The 17,681-nt window shown below is 43.3% G+C and overlaps 1 protein-coding gene across 1 annotated transcript in view; it reads right to left on the bottom strand.

Annotated features, from left to right (window-relative positions):
* Window positions 1-1,994: 1,994 nt before the first annotated feature.
* The window catches only part of LOC139766514 (uncharacterized), a 151,197-nt gene continuing 135,510 nt past the window's right edge, over window positions 1,995-17,681 (bottom strand). The window contains exon 3 of the mRNA XM_071695240.1: window positions 1,995-5,464. Coding sequence (XP_071551341.1) covers window positions 4,418-5,464 — 1,047 coding nt within the window. The 3' untranslated portion in view covers window positions 1,995-4,417. The remainder of the gene's footprint in view (window positions 5,465-17,681) is intronic.

The raw sequence follows: 17,681 nt of genomic DNA, 5'->3' as shown, positions 1-17,681 counted from the left end.
GGATACAGCACACTGGCAACGTATGAAATTGCGATGAGAAAGGTGGATGTCAGAAATGAAATGACTGAAAACAATATGTAGTGTGATGTAGTAAGTAATGAAGGCAAAGAGAGGTGGAAAAAAGGGTGTGCTGCTATGGACAGAGAAAAGAATGAATGAAAGATGTTGAAAAAGAGGACATGTCAGAAATGGAGGGAAGAAGAAGGGGGGACCAAACTGGAGATGGAAGGATGGAGTGAAAAAATGACTCGAGTTCTCAGGACCTGAACATGCAGGAGGTGAAAGGAGTCCTAAGGATGGAGTGAATTGAAGCAATGTGGTAAACAGGGGGAAACATGCTGTAAATGGACTGAACCAGGGAACATAAAGCAGCTGAAGGACCATGGAAAGGTCTTTTGGGCCTAGTTGTGGATATGGGCCTGTCATTTCAGTGCATTACATATGACAGCTTGAGGATGGATGTGAACAAATTAAAACATTTCTTATGTTCCTCTTGCTACCTCACTAAAGCAGGAAACAGTGAACAAGCCCCAGGACCTCTCTCCAAAGGGACCTACCTTCACAATAGGACCAATTTTCTAGGAACTACAGGAGCTCCAAGGCTGTATTACTTCCAGATAAAGAGAAATGAGGGCTCCTTTGGAGTGAATTCTTCAATGTAACTGTATTCCCTGTATTCTCCTTCATCAGATGATGATACAGCCTTAGCAGGGTGGAAGTGAGTCATAGGGTGGGGGAGGGGGTGAAGGTTCTGGGAGCGATTAAGAATGTGAGGAAAGAGAGACCATCTCTGAGTGCGAAAAGGGGGTATGCTTGAAGGAATAGTAGTTCCAACAATATATTATATGACTGTGAGCCATGGGCTATAAATAGGGTTGCTCGGAGTAGGGAAGATGTCTTGGAAAAGAAATGTTTGAGGACACTATGTGGTATGAAGTGGCTTCATTAAGTAATGATAGGGTAAGAGAGATGTGTTAAATAAAAAATGTGTAGTTGAGAGAGCAGAAGAGGGTGTATTGAAATGGTTTGGACATGTGGAGAGAATAAGAGAGGAAAGGTTGACAAAGAGGATATATGTGTCAGAGTTGGAGGGAACAAGAAGTGGGAGACCAAACTGGAGGTGGAAGGATGGAGTGAAAAAGATTTTGAGTGATCAGGGCCTGAATATGCAGGAGGGTGAGAGGTGTGCAAGGAATCAAATGAATGGGAACAATGTGGTACACCAGGGTCAACATGCTGACAATGGACTGGACCAGGGCATGTGAAATGTCTGGGGTTAACCATGGAAAGGTCTGTGGGGCTGGATGTGGATAGGGAGTTGTGGTTTCAGCACTACACATGACAGCTAGAGACTGGGTGTGAATGAATGTGGCCTTTTTTGTCTGTTTTTCTGGTACTACCTCTGATGCAAGGGGGTGGCGATGCTGTTTTTTGTGGTGTGGGGTGGCGCCAAGAATTGGACGAGGGCAAACAAGCATGAAGATATGTGTATGTATATGTGTATATATTAACATATGTATATGTATGGGCATGTATGTATATATATGAGTATATGAGTGGATGGGTCTTTCTTCGCCTGTTTCCTGGTGCTGCCTTACTGACGCAGGAAACAGCAAGCATATATATATACATAATATATATATATATACTTTTATGTAATTTTTCTTCATTACAAAAATACAAATGACATTACGTCAAAGGTTGGCCATGAATAAATCCCAAATCTGACTATACCAGACACTTGAGCAGAAAATACACCATAAATACTTCTCACCTTTTCCTCTGTTTATGGACTGTAGCATACTTTTTTTGAAATGTGAAACCTACCACCTATTTGAGCAGTGTGACTGAGAATCTTGACACATTAACAAAGAAAACTTACCCTGCTAATTTGCTGTATCTCATTGGAGTTGGAAATCCTGGTGATGAAAGAAAAACATCTGATTTCATATTATTTGCTAAATCTACTCCATGGTATTTCAGAAAGTGGTATATCAAAGAAGAACATATTTCCTTTATTACAATTTTGAGTGTTATGACCTTATCATGTATTACACTGGTGGATTTGCCTAACCTTATGTTAAGGTGACAGTTATGGTATGATGACACGAAAAGACAAAAACCATAACTTACTCCACTGCCTAGCTATTACTGCTGCTACTGTCAACAGTAGAGAGCCACACATGTTCACAGCATCTGTCAGCTTAAAATGAAAACATGGTATTATTTCTGTCAGGTTACTGACTGGTTATAATCTAACAGATGGAGGGTTGCTATCATCCTCATAAGCATGTCAGAGCAAAATTCAAGGAAGAAATGGGATTGGCTGTCATTACTTCATACAGGCTGTCACGGCTTCATACTTGTATTTTGCTTTCAATATGTTAAGCAGACATGAATAAGAGTTTCAGAATCCTGTATAAGTTACAATGAATATTGTAATCTTACTTTAATATAAGTAATCAAAGAGTGGCTCTATAAAAAACTAATTTGGGTTCACGACAGCAATGAACTGAATAGATGAGATTTGGATTTTTGAAAGAACAATTAACACTTACGACAACTGCACATGGTCAGGACATGCCGACTCTTGTGGAACTATAATTTGATGGATGTGTTGGATTATTGAGTTGTTATTATATTAGTGAATGGAGGCAAAGGTATAAAAGCCAGAGGGCTGGGAATACATCATTAGGTCTTTTTTAAGAGAAAGAAATATGTAACCTAAACATATAAGCTATGAACCTGGTTTACTTTATTTGAGCTAGGAAAAGTTCTGATAGAAATGGGATGATAATGTTAAATCTGTTTGTTAGAGTAGTTAAAGGAGGAAAAAATTAACAAAAGTTGAAATAAGTTTTGATTTGTTAACCAAGGTGTTATTCTGAATATTCTGGTTGTACACAAATGCTTGGCCAAGTACAAGACGAGGAGGACTGTGATAAAGGCAGGTAAGCAAGGATGCAGCTGACGTTCTAGGTGGCCCAGGCTGACCCTCAGGAGACATGTGACTAGACTGGAGGAGGATCAGCCCGGTTGGATACAGGCACCAGCAAATCAGTGTTGGTTTGTGGTGCCTGTGAGTGATGACACCAGCACCTGGGCGGCTGTGTGAGCGTGTGGGCAGAATGAGTTGTGGGTGATGAGGATGGTTTAGTGATCATGAGATGCTGACCCATTACACTAATGTTAAAGGGTTACACCTTACTTTTTAAAGTTCATATGGACTTCCCTCCACCACAACTGGATCACTACCATCTTAGGTGATGTAACTCTGCCCTCACTTTTACAAAACAAATGTTCCCCGGAGCGAGGCAGATCCAGAGACAGCAGCCGTGTGCCTGGTGTGAATGGCCTCATCAGGCGTGGTACAAATGCCAAGTGAGCAATATAGCCTCCAGACCACACAACTCTGGACAAGAGTGGCACCATGGCTACTCTGCAGTGTTGTGCTGTGAGCAACAGAAGACAGAAGGAGGCTTGGTCTAGTCGGAGCTACAGTTTGTCCCTCCTCAAGCATGTGCTGGGTAGCAGCTGAGGCATGTGATAACTCGTGCTGAGGTCATAATGTGATTGGTGCAATAAGACAGGAATCCTCTTAGCAGGCAAATGACTGGCTTCAGTTTCACTAAATTCAGCCTTCATGCATTCTGATGTAGCAATTCTCATCAGTACTGTTATTAAGTCTACTAGTAAATGCTGGACATCAGTGTTGCCTGACTGGCTCATGTGAGGAAACAACTCTACAACTTCTAGACATAGTAAACAACAATCTGCAGCACCGACTGATGACCAATACTTCTCAATTTGTTGACTAAATAACTTCCATTACAAATGGAAACACATTTGTATCATCTAATTATTACATGATATAAAAAATCTAATTGTCTTGCGACACCATTTGAATCCAACATTGGGAAAATCCTGGTGATCACGATTCTTTGAGTCCGGCCACTCAAGATTCCAGTCCTAACATTTTCTAATATGGCACAAATTTCTTTCTAAACCATGGTAGATCACATGTCACAGAGCAACTGACCTAAGACACTGATATGTTGAAATACGCATGGTGTATGGTATGTTAATTTTTCCAATTTTCAAGGGAAAGTTGCATTATGGCGAGTGTATGGCACAGGGAAGAGACAGGTAGCACCATTCTCTCGGCTGTCGAAACAACCTGCACTTGACGAGCATATCACACGCCCTCCAGTCTCACACACTGACTAAGATTGACAAGCGCATACATTGTGGTCGACCTTTGATTCCAGGGAAAACAATTTAAACACTGAACAATAAATAATATCAAATAAATTAAGTCCCCTTCTTTCAGACCTTGTTCATACGTTGGAATTCTATGTATTTACAGATATTATTTACTATTATATACATGACAAATGGTATAGCTGAAGTATATACACTAAGCATCAGTTGAGGTGGAAGGGTTATGGTAACCCCGTGGCCGCCGCCCTCGCCTTGCACTGTAGGTATGGCGGACACGGTGTGGGTGGGCAGACGAGGGCGATGAGAGAAAGGGCTGGGGTGGGTGAGGTCTCCCTGTTCTCAGTCTGGGTCGTAGGGAGCCTCTTGGTGCCCTAAAGGTACGGCGAGAGGGCTTTCTTATGGCTGTGGGTTGTAAGGATGGCACAGCCATGTGCTGTTTCATACGTCTGGCTTGGGAAGTCACTGTCACTGATCTGTATTCAGTACGCTGTGTTTGTTGGCTGCCTGTCCTGTGACGATGTCTCTGCTTCCCTTTCCTCACTCTTGACCCTGACCGCGCTACCACCACCTTACTTCTGCCTCTCACCTCTGTGCTTGGAGTTGCAGTTGCCACCACTTTATTTTTGCCTTGCTTCTCTACGTCAAGAGAGGCTGTGGTATTCACTCCCTGGTTACCTCGTTTCTTCCCTTGTTTACGTCTGTCCTTCCTTCGTCTTTTTTTACGACATTTTTTATTCTTACATCGCTTTTGCCTCTTTCTGCATTTCTTTCTCCCTTTAACAATCCTGCACCTCTGGCACCGTTTTCGACCTTTAACAATTCGACAACGTCGACTAGTAGGTGTGGTAGGAGTGGTTGTGGAAGTAGATGAGGTGATAACAGGCACCACCACTGTCACCTCAGGAGGTGCTAACGTTACTGCCCCAGTGCCCCTCCGGCCTCCCCCATTGGTACTACCTGTCGAGGTCAAATTGTATTCATTGTACCCAGCACAGCGTTGTGGTGGTTGCCCAACTAGCTGCTCATGGTATCGTTTGATGATATGCTGGGCCTCCTGGAGTTGTGTCCGACGGAAGAGAAAGAAGTGTTCTTTGCGCAGGTGACCCTGCACTCGGCGAGCACGCTTGATGCGGCCACTAGTGGCAATAGCTAAGTATCGACCACTGAAGCAGTGACTCTGCAGTGTATCATAGTAAGTGTCCTCCAGTTGGGAGACAAACTTGCACTCTGAGCTCCGGTTACACTGAAAAACAAGACAACAGTTAATTTTCTGCTAGGGAACACCCAAAAAAAAAACAAAAAAAACACATGACATCAACAAACAAACCAAAGGTTCTTAACTAACAGCTACATCAAAAGAACAATAAAATGAAAACATTTATATGTGGAGAAATTAAAATACTGAGCTTAAAACCCATGTATTTTTAAGCTAAAACTGTACGATATTCTCAATCTGTTACAGTTTCAGAAATATGGTGAAAACCATTGCCCTGTTTTCATACTGTAATATGCAATTGTTGACATTTTTTGTCATTTGCCATTATAAATGTTAAGTTCATATTTTGATGTAAATAACTAAAAAGTGGTGCTGCCATGATTAATAAATTTGTCTCATTCATGCTTCCTAACCCTGCTGAGACAGCACAAATTGTACTGATCATTTCAAAATTCATCGAACCCAACAGCATTCTTTTTTTTTTATTGTGTGTATCATGTAGTTTGCTTTCCTCCAATGCTTTATGGTTCTGAGACCTGGATTCTGTATTGGTGCCACATGAAAATCCATATCCAGTGCTTGCAAAGAATCCTTGGGAGGAATGGGTGACCTACAATAAAATGTCACAGTAAACCCAAACCATAAGCATTAAGGCAATCCTCGCATGGTGGCACCTCTGCTGTCTCTCATGCATGTCATCCAAAGACCTGAACACTGCCTTAACCAAATCTGGTATGGCCATCTTCATGGAGGAGAATTGTCTGCTGGCAGTCAATGGAAAAAATTAAAGAATTATTAAAAACAGTGAATTAATGTGATCTCTTCAGCCTTGGAAAGCCTGGCTAATGGAAAACCCATCTGGCAGTCCACCTGTACCAAAGGTGTTCAACAATGCCAAGAAAATATAAACAGGAAAACTAAAAGGCGTACAAGAAGACTTCAACATGCCACAGTAGCCCCAAAGTCAATCTCCATGAAGGGGAATCATGTTGCTGGCTTTAACTTCACCTTATTTTTCAAGAAGCACTGTCATCATGGAGTTTGATGGACAGCCATAAGCAGGCAAATGAGTAATTGCACACCACACACCCATCGATCAAACAACAAGTCCTCTCCACCCACTGATAAAAATGTGGCCTAATATTGATTTAATCATTCTAGGGAAATACAGTATTTCAGAGGTTCACTAAATCACTGACACATTAAATGCTGTCATACTAGATGATCTGTTTCACATGGTAGAATAACCTGCCATGTGTGTTTTAAATCTGGATTTTTTGTTTGTTAGGTTAAGATAAGGGAAAGTATAAGCAAAGAACCAAAAATATAAAATTAATTCAAATTTAAGCATGCATGTCATTCTAATAAATAAAAAATTACCCTGATATGAAACTAATCAATACATTATGTATATATCAATAAACAGACAGGATGAAATATCAGAGAACATGGTGAGTTTAAGGTTTATCTTGAAAGAAATGAAAATGTTAGAGAGAAGTGCCAGGGCTGAAAAATATGTACTTGGGTATTTACAATTAATTCAGGATCTGGAGCACTTCCAGTTCTTTTATTATCCTATGATGAAAAAAAATGTGATGTGGTGTTAAAATGACGTTGTCGTCTTCATGACATTTGATTAAGCTGTTAAATGAAGACAATCTAAAGATATAATTTGTTCCCTTGCATCTATTTACTATGTATCGGTAACAGAGAGCATTATGATGTATTTTCCTTGACTATTTTATGCATAGAAGTGTTTGAATATTTTATATTTCAATTTTGTAACAATATTATTTTTGGGGGGCTAAAAATACCCTGAACTAATACCTTCAATTTTTAGTATTTTTCTCAGAAAAATAATTTTCTTTAAAAACTCATTATAAAAAGTATTTTTCAAGTTAAATACAAATATGGTGTTAAAATATTGTTTAGTTGTCTTAATGACACTCAATTAAGGTGCTAAATAAAATTAATTTCAAAATATCTTGAGATCTTTTGCATCTTATGTACTAGATATGTATCGGTAACTGAGAGCATTATGATATATTTTCTTTGATTATTTCAAGTATAGAAGTGTTTGAATATCTTTAAATTTTGAAAAAAAATTTTTATCTCAGAAAAAATAAAGGTTTCCTTTAAACTCATTATAAGAAGTATTTTTCATGCTGAATACAAATCTGGTGTTAAAATAACGTTAATCCTTTTAATAACACTTAATTATGCCGTTAAATGAAGTCAATTTTAAAATATTTCTGCATCGTATTTAATGAGTATGTATCAGTAACTTGAAGCATTATGATATATTTTCCATGACTTTTTCAATTATAGAAGTGTTTGAATATCTCAACTTTCAGTTTTGAAACAAAATGTATTTTGAGTTAAAAAATACCCCTAACTATTCAGGGGCATGTCTAGGGGAATTAGCACCTATGGCAAGCACTGAAATTGCACTCCTGACTTGATTAAAAATGTACATACAGTGAATGTATATATAAATATATATAGTGTAAGCATAATCTATTGAAAAGTTAGGCCAAACTTAAATTTATATAAACTGATAAAAGACTTAAAGACTTATTTGATCAAAATTGTAACACAGAAGCGGTATTGCAACTGATAGTAGCCAAAATATTACTATAGTTGAAAAGTAGGCGTTTCTTTTTTTTATCTTACAAAACCAAACTGTTAAAAATGTCAATTGGGTAGCATATGTCAAAAACAAACCTGTTGAGTGGCGCCCCCCTTCAAGTGGTGCCCAGGGCACCTGCCCTACCTGCCACACCCTAGATATGCCACTGCAGGTAGCAACTGCTGAATAAGTCAATTCCGACCCCACAGATTACAACACGTAGCAGCTGTTATGAAGGTTACACCTAACCCCACAGACCACAGTAGGTGTCAGCTTTTGTACAGGTCAGGCCAGATCCCACAACCTACAACAGGTGGCAGCCGATGAACAGGTCAAGCCCAACCCCTCCAACCACAACAGGTGGCAACTGTTATTAAGGTTAGATCTAATCCCACAGACAACAACAGGTGGCAGCTGCTGTACAGGTCAAACCTGACCCCCACAGACCACAACAAGTGGCAGCTGTTCTGCAGGTCAGGCCCGACCCCATGGCTCACACACCAAAACAAGTGGGAGCTGTTGTATAGGTCAGGCCTGACCTCATACACAACAGGTGGCACCTGCTGTGTCCATAATTCAGTAAGCCATCATTTTCGAAAGACAAACTGTAAAAGACCTAATTCTTTTCCTGGTAGAGAATGGTCACCTTAAAGTTCTTGGTCCCACAGTATGACATATAGTTCACAAAACGTAGAATCGCCTCCAAACTACTTCATGGACATAAAATGGGATACAGATTCACGGAGAGTAAAAGCTTTGACCATACCAGAGGGGGTGAGGTTGGTGATGGTAGGGGGATGGATGTTAAACCTAAAACTTGTATAACACAACAACGCTGAACGCCCATCTAGACGGCCACAAGTAGAACACTGCTCATAACTATCTAGTTATAATGTCTCGTGTACTACTGCTACCACCAGTAACTAAGGGATAAATTGGAATATGTCACTGGAACCTGACGTGTGGCAGTGTGGGTAGTGATGGCGGTCCGTTGGTGTCAGCCTTGAGGTGCGGGAACGATCCAAGACTTGATGCTAATAGCCAGCCCCACACCGTCTGTCCCAGGAACACTCACATACCACCACCACCACTGACTGGACCTGGCCCACTATACCCGTACTGTGGGCCCAGCTCATCTACTAACACTGTATCTCAGCCATGCCAGAATAGCGACAGTTGGATTACCTGGAGTATGTGCCTCCGCCGTACCCGGCACACTATCCCGTGCTGTGGTAGCCCGTTCCTCTAATTGAGTGTACGTGGGCCATCATGCCCGTACTGGGGGACTCGTTCCCCAACAGATTGCACCTGGGCCATCATACCCGTGCTGCTGGTGTTGACTGGAAGCCATCTACATTAAGAACTAGAGAGGTCTCTCCATAACATCGTATCTTTTCACCAACACTTATGAAGGTCAGCTACAGGTGAGGAAAAATGCACAGAAATGTAAAACAACTCATCAAAAATTCCTTCTGCACTTCGACTGTAGTTTGTTGGAGAAGTATCAGTGTGCAGTGTTTTGTCTCATAAGATTCAGACTGAAAGGAACAGCAGCTCAAAATACTTCACACTTTTTGAGTTTGATATTTAACCACCACGAAATCCTTTAAATCCTTTAAAAGAGCAAAGGTCTGCCAAATTTCAAGTCAATAGGCCCTAAAAGAACCCAGGGTGTTGAGCAGACGAATGAAGGACAGAAGAAACCGCTAACCATGTTTTATGGACGTCTGTGGGAGCCCTGGACAGCGAAGCAGGGATCATGAAGTTTGAGTTTGAGGGTTTCTCTGGCTTGGAGAGGCTATGCCTTTATCTGAAGGAACAGCTTAGACCACAGGACAACGGTAAGTCCATCCATGCAGGGCATTTTGCAAGAGAAGATAAGATTTGTTTTCTTAGTGCCAGGGTGGGTCAGGCCATAAGCAGCAGATGACATTACGTCTGGCAATAAGAACAAGAGCAGTGTCTACCTCAGCGCAGAAGGCAATGAGACTGGAAAGATTTGGAGAGGTGATAGGCCGGTATATCGTAATTGAAGATAGGAATAGAAACTAGGGGTGGAATCCCATTATCATGTGGTATGCTGCCTCGTAAAGTCCCGTCTAAGTACTTTTCGGAGAAAAGCGACATTAACTGAAAACCAGGATGCCTTTTAAGGGCAGAATGCTACGTATGCTAGCCTAGATGGGACCCAATTATCTAGTCAGTCTTTAAACAGCTAGACGATAACAGTATGGGAACAAGTAAGGAGTACGATGCACTTTTTTTTTTTTACGTTGGACATAGACAGGGAAAACCGAGAGGAGGATTAAAGTTGTGAGGGATCGTTTCTGGATGTCAACTTAACATCACAGATCAGGTGTAGGTAGGAAACATGGAGGAGTAAGGCAGGTACCGGTCACTTTCCAGGTAGCCGGAGTCGCATCACAGGTAGAGGTAGGGAACGCAGCAGGATGGGTCAACTAGTGCAGGTTGGAAAGAGTCAGGTAGGGGTAAAGACAGATAATGAAAGCTTCGCCTCACTTCTCAGGTAGAAGCAAAGAACAAGGCAGGTAGCGAACTGGGGAGGACAGGCCAAATCAAGGTAACAGACCAAGTCCAGGTAGAAGGCCTCCGCCACATACACACATACCAATGACGCTAAGTCTCAGTCGTGTATCAGAATATTTTATGATAATGCACCTGATTTACGTAACAGATTTTCAGAGTTTGAGACAATTGCAGTGGAAGAGAAGTATGATACATTTGGTATTTCTGAAACTTAATTGAATATTGATAAAAGATTTCCATGCTGAATTCGCATTTCCTTGGCACTCTGTTCAACAGATAGAAATAACAAGTTGATGGTGTCCTGCTCTTAGTTAAAATTTGTCTCAATTTTGTGCTGAAAATGGTATAGCTGTTGATAACTTCATCTATGTAGAAATTAAGATTAAACCGTGACAAAATAATAATAGGATTAGTGAAAAAAAATCTTACAAGGCCCCAGTATAGACATCAGAGGTAGAAGAAAAGACTTAATAATAGTTTTCAACATACCGTGACAAAATAATAATAGGATTAGTGAAAAAAAATCTTACAAGGCCCCAGTATAGACATCAGAGGTAGAAGAAAAGACTTAATAATAGTTTTCAACATACAATCATCTAAGTGAAGAGAATTCCTTTCCAGTAGAAGTGGTCGTGGGCTGTACCTAAATCTGCGAAGGTAGTGCTTTAATTAACTGGTCGATTAACCTACTTGTGAAGAGAACATAATAGATATAGTTCTCGCCACATCTGAGGATTTCATCAATAATGTTGATGCTGGAGAAGATTTTGGTGCAAGTGATCACTGGGCAAATTACTCTTGTGGTAACTCAACATTGCCTGTGATCTGGTCAACACGAAATGCGTTACAAAAAATACCAGACTTTTTTACTAGCAAATTATAATGATATTAGCATTGCCCTTGATCGGTAAATGTGAGAGAAGGGAACATGTTGCCAGCGCGTAGCAGACGGTCTTTATTTACAACTGAAGACACAATTTAGGCCCCGAATTCAGTTCCATTATTGAGAGGAAGTCTTTCCAGCAATGATATGAAAGATGAGGACATAATATCAGCACTAACTGGAATGAGACGAACTAAAACGGCAGGCCCAGATACCTCATACCCAAGGAAAATGAAAGAGAAGTATGAAGAAATTAAGCCCTCGACTGATCTTGTTAATATTAATTGATTTCTTTTATATGATCAACATGTATGATGGAAGTAGAGCAATCGATGTCATCTGTTTATATTTCCAAAAACCATTCGATAAAGTTCTCCATCAAAAGACCACAAACAAAAGTTGAGTCACCTGGTAGAGAAGGGGCTGCACCTTCCTGGTTTGGAAACTGGCTGACTGACCGTAAACAAACACTAGTGATTAATGATCGAGCCTCGCCATGGTTAGACGTAACAAGTGGTGTGCCACAGGGATCAGTCTTGGGACCGGCTCTCTCTCTCTCTCTCTCTCTCTCTCTCTCTCTCTCTCTCTCTCTCTCTCTCTCTCTCTCTCTCATATATATATATATATATATATATATATATATATATATATATATATATATATATATATACTGATGATATTGATAATGGGCTGCACTGTAAGGTTTCGAAATTCGCCTATAATATTAAGTTGGGAAATCTACCTACAGCAAACTGAACGTCTGTTGCTTCAAAATGATACTGATGTACCATGCTTACAAGTAACTCATGAATTTTGACTGCAATTATAGCAAAGGTTTGCATCACAGTAAGAATGGAAAAGGCAAACTGCTTGAACTACAAAGCGTAAATGAAGAAAAGTGCTTTGCTGTAATTATCTCTGGTGGTCTAAAGCCTAGTTAGAGCAGTGCAAAGAAGCATTCAAGGGGGGCGAACAAAATCCTTGGTTTCACAGGGCGGGCTATCGAATCTAACTCTATGGAAATGTTCCTCACTCTTTCCAAGTCACTCCTGCGTGCAGGAGAGACGGTAGGTGTTGGGGCAGGGGAGATGGTCGGTGTTGGGGCGGGAGAGACTGTAGGTATTATAGCAGGGTAGACGCTAGGTGTCGGGGCAGGGGACATGGTAGATGTCGGGGTGAGGGAGACGGTAGGTGTCGGGGCAGAGGAGAGGGTAAGTGTCGGGGCAGAGGAGGAGGTAGGTGCCGGGGCACCGGGGGGGAGGCGGCAGGTGTCGGGTCTGGTGTAGGAAGGTACCTGGTGGGTTGTGGACGACCTGCTGGTGCCTGGTTCCTGACATGGCCGCGCGCCGTCTGCGGCCTTGCCTGTACACCTAGTCAAGAGGTCATGACCCCGGGGGCGATGGAACCTAACCTAACCACCAGACTTCATGTAACCGTTCTGCAGCAGGAGCCGTAGCCTGCTACTGCTGAGAGGCTGCAAAGAGGGAGAGCAGTCCCGGCAGTGGCAGCGGCAGCAGGAGGCGAGGACCGGAGCTGCCAGCTGCAGCAGCAGCAGCAGACCCGGGCCACCCAGCCGTCATGGCGAGATCCGACCCATGCTGCAAAATGGCCACCCGTAGCACTATCCCCACACACCCTCACCCACGCTGCACCCACCGCGACGTATTGACCCTCACGGGAAAATTTACCATCGACGCTACAATCTAAAATTAATCCCACCCCTGTCGGCCGAGGGGGAGCCAAACATTCGATCGAGAAGCGAACAGGTTGCGCCGTGCAGGGAGCACAGCGAAGGCGATCCAGAGGAATGTTGTGTTTCTCGGTAGTGCTGTGTTGGCCCCAGGTCAGCTGGGGCTGTGTTGTGGTGTGGATCAGCTGTGTTCCCGGCACGTGCCAGGCACCGGGGAGTATATATGGCGTATTATTGAGCGTACCAGGTGATGGAGGGCGAGCAGAGAACCATCTTGGCTGGGCCTGACGGGCCACCCAGCTCGACTCGTGAGTAGCCTCCCAATGATGCCGCCCCCGAGCCACCCAGCCCACCTGTGCCACCCAACTGATCTGTGCCACCCAGCCAGTATCTGCCAACTGGCCTGCGTCTTGCCTGCACGTACCTCCCACCCCACATGTGCCCTGTAACCCCTGTCTCTGCCACCTGCCCCACCTGTAATATGCGACTCATACCTGCCACCCAGCTGGTGTCTGCAGGTGTGTGTGTGTCGCCCAGCTGGTACGTGCCATCCAGCTGGTGTGTGCCACCCAGGTGGTGTATACCACGCAGATGGTGTATACCACCCAGCTGATGTGTGCCACCCAGTTGGTGTGTGCCATCCAGCTGGTGTGAGCCACCTAGCTGATATGAGCCATCCAGCTGGTGTATGTATATCTACCACCCAGCTGGAGGAGGAGTACACATGTCGAGGAGGCGCTCTCGGTCTGTGGTCTGCTCTGCCTAACGGAGTTATCATCTTTCTATCACACCGACAGCTGGTAACTCTCTCTCTCTCTCTCTCTCTCTCTCTCTCTCTCTCTCTCTCTCTCTCTCTCTCTCTCTCTCTCTGGTCACTTCCCTCCCCCCAGGCTGTTCCCACGTGCACCTGGGGGAGGTGGAGGAGCTACCACTCACAGTCTACGCTCACCAGTATTCCAAAACACATCATGGCGAGGGGAGAACGCATGCATGGCAGGGCCTTTTACGTTGCTAACGTTATGGTAATCCGGGCAGGCTACTGACCTGTATGATAATTCATCATATGTACTGTATGATGATTCACGATAGGTACCGTATGATAATTCACGATAGGTACTGTATGATAATTCATATGTACTGTATGACAATTCATGATAGGTACTGTATGATAATTCATATGTACTGTATGATAATTCATGATAGTTTACTGTGTGATAATTCATATGCACTGTATGATAATTCATGATAGGTATTGTATGATAATTCATCATATGTACTGTATGATAATTCATACGTACTATATGATAATTCCTGATATACACTGTATGATAATTCATGATGTGTATTGTACGATAATTCATATGTATTATACAATTCATGTTATGTACTGTATGATAATTCATGATATGCACTGTATGATAATTCATCATATGTACTGTATGATAATTCATGATATGTAATGTATGATGATTCATGATATATACTATGTATGATAATTGATGATACCGCGGCATCAAATGTTTACACCAGGAATATTGCCACAGTCATACTGGCGTGAGGCTTCCCGCCCCCCCTAACTCGCCCTCTGAGTATATCCCACCCAGAGTAGCCAGTGTTGCCATCTCCTCAAGTACATCCCACCTAGTTTAAAGTAACCAGTGTTGCCATCTCCCTGGACCTACCCATTCACGAAGGGTGGAATTCATACGTTAAAGAAGTCCGATTCAGCCGGTTTCCGCAAAGCAAGCCTCGAAATTTAGCGTAATGCGCTAAACTACCGTCGTCAGCTTAGCTGAATGCGCTGTTTTCTCTCGCCAGAAAAGTATGTTTACATCCTGCGAGAGGGAGACGGAGGCCTGTGAAAGTAATCCAGAATTCTAATGGTAAATATTTGACCATCTTGTGTAACGAGAGTAATTCACGCCATACTGCCCTAGTGTGTGGACTACTCGATTAAAAGATTAATATTAATCCTTCTATGATGGCCAGGGGAGTTACTGAGCAGTAGAGAGCTGCTCTTGGTACTATAAAGAAACCGGTGCCTCACCCCACTGAAGGAGTGAAGAAGTTTACGACTGAATATCAAACGTTTTCGGTATTTCCTGAAGACGTTTATGCCTCACCATCAAACGTTTTCTGAATGACCCGAAGACGTTTACGCCTGAATATCAAACGTTTTCGGTATTCCCGAAGACGTTTATGCCTCACCATCAAACGTTTTCTGAATGACCGAAGACGTTTACGCCTGAACATGAAACGTTTTCGGTATTACCTGAAGACGTTTATGCCTCACCATCAAACGTTTTCTGAATGACCTGGAGACGTTTATGCCTAAATATCAAACGTTTTTTTGTACTTCCGGCAGCAGTTCGGGAGGGCATACCGTCCCAATGACCAGGTCAAGACTGATGTAAGATAATTCATGTATTATGCCATAATTCCGAGGTTATTATAATCCACAGTGGTGCTGGAATCATCCGAGGTTATTATCATCCACAGTGGTGCTGGAATCATCCCTGTCGTCAAGGTCACCACCTACTGTACTGAACACATGCACATTTTAGCTACAAATCAAATGTACATAAACTGTAGTGAACAGCTTGACTGATGACGCTTACTGGTCATCAACCACTAAGTCATCATCCACCATCAGCCATCAACCACCACCAATAATCAATCTACCAGCCATCAACCACCAAGAGTTATCAACCACCACCAATAATCAATCTACCAGCCATCAACCACCACCAGCCATCAACCACCACCAGTCATCAACCACCACCAGCCATCAACCACCACCAGTCATCAACCACCACCAGCACCAGTCATCAATCTACCAGCCATCAACCACCACCAGCCATCAACCACCACCAGTCATCAACCACCACCAGCCATCAACCACCACCAGTCATCAACCACCACCAGTCATCAACCACCACCAGCCATCAACCACCACCAGTCATCAACCACCACCAGCCATCAACCACCACCAGTCATCAACCACCACCAGCCATCAACCACCACCAGTCATCAACCACCACCAGCCATCAACCACCACCAGTCATCAACCACCACCAGCCATCAACCACCACCAGTCATCAACCACCACCAGTCATCAACCACCACCAGCCATCAACCACCACCAGCCATCAACCACCACCAGTCATCAACCACCACCAGTCATCAACCACCACCAGTCATCAACCACCACCAGCCATCAACCACCACCAGCCATCAACCACCACCAGCCATCAACCACCACCAGTCATCAACCACCACCAGTCATCAACCACCATCAGCCATCAACCACCACCAGCCATCAACCACCACCAGTCATCAACCACCATCAGCCATCAACCACCACCAGTCATCAACCACCACCAGCCATCAGCCACCACCAGCCATCAACCACCACCAGCCATCAACCACCATCAGTCATCAACCACCACCAGTCATCAACTACCACCAGCCATCAACCACCACCAGTGGCGTACCACAGCAGCTGCGCCTTGCTCCTGTTCTGTTCATACTATACATAAATGATTAGGCAACATATACTGACCAATACATGCAGACTACATATCTAGGCCAGACATCCAGGCCACAAAGTCAGGTCATGTATCCAGGCCACATACCCCTCCATACTAAGCCATGACTCAGGATATCAGATGCAATAATTAGGAAAGACGTATGACGTAAGAAGGGCCTTCGAAATATTGTAGAGAGAGAGAGCTTAAGATGCTGTGAACAGTGTTTGGGACAAATGGATCATGAAATTTAACCCTGGAAAAATGGACAGTCCTGAAGATGGGATGGAAACTGACCACACCAGACTGCAAGTGTCTGTCAAAATGCAGAAGATGAATTCACACCGTGGGAGGAATCCGGTCTTAGAACATCCCGCTAGTCTTGTCCTCATGAGGACCATCATGTGAGGAAGAAGGCTAGCTATATTTTGATCGTCGCAACTGCCTTCAAGCACAGACATGGGTATGTTATGAACATGTTATGATCGGAAGGGTTTGGTAGCCTCACCCGAGAGGGCCAGGCAGAACTTCTGGAGAGGGTTCAAAGGAAGGCAGACACAACGGTATCAGACCCGAGTGGACTGAACTGGTACACGGGAGGAGGGAAGCCGCTGATCTACACACTCTGCACGGAAGGAGAACACTGGCAGACGATAACTACCTCTCTGTCCCTCTAAATGCCCATGACCTCGTTAACACAGATCACTTTCTTGATGTTAAAACTGCGTCCAGAACAAGAGGATATAAGTGTAGACCAGAAGGTCATTACTTTATTAAGTTATGACTGAGCAGTGTACAGTGGGAGGTGAGGAAAAGTGTACAGTGGGACGTGAGGAAAAGTGTACAGTGGGACGTGAGGAAGCATTTCTAAAGCAACGCAACAGTGGGCCCCATGGAATGAACCAAGTCAAGATATCAGAGTCACTGCCAATGGAAAATGATAAATGACAAATACTCCAAGTTCATCA

The sequence above is a fragment of the Panulirus ornatus genome, chromosome 58 (assembly GCF_036320965.1).
Source record: "Panulirus ornatus isolate Po-2019 chromosome 58, ASM3632096v1, whole genome shotgun sequence".
NCBI lineage: Eukaryota > Metazoa > Arthropoda > Malacostraca > Decapoda > Palinuridae > Panulirus > Panulirus ornatus.
The sequence above is the reverse complement of the archived record's forward strand: the minus strand, read 5'-3'. Positions and strand labels throughout refer to the sequence as shown.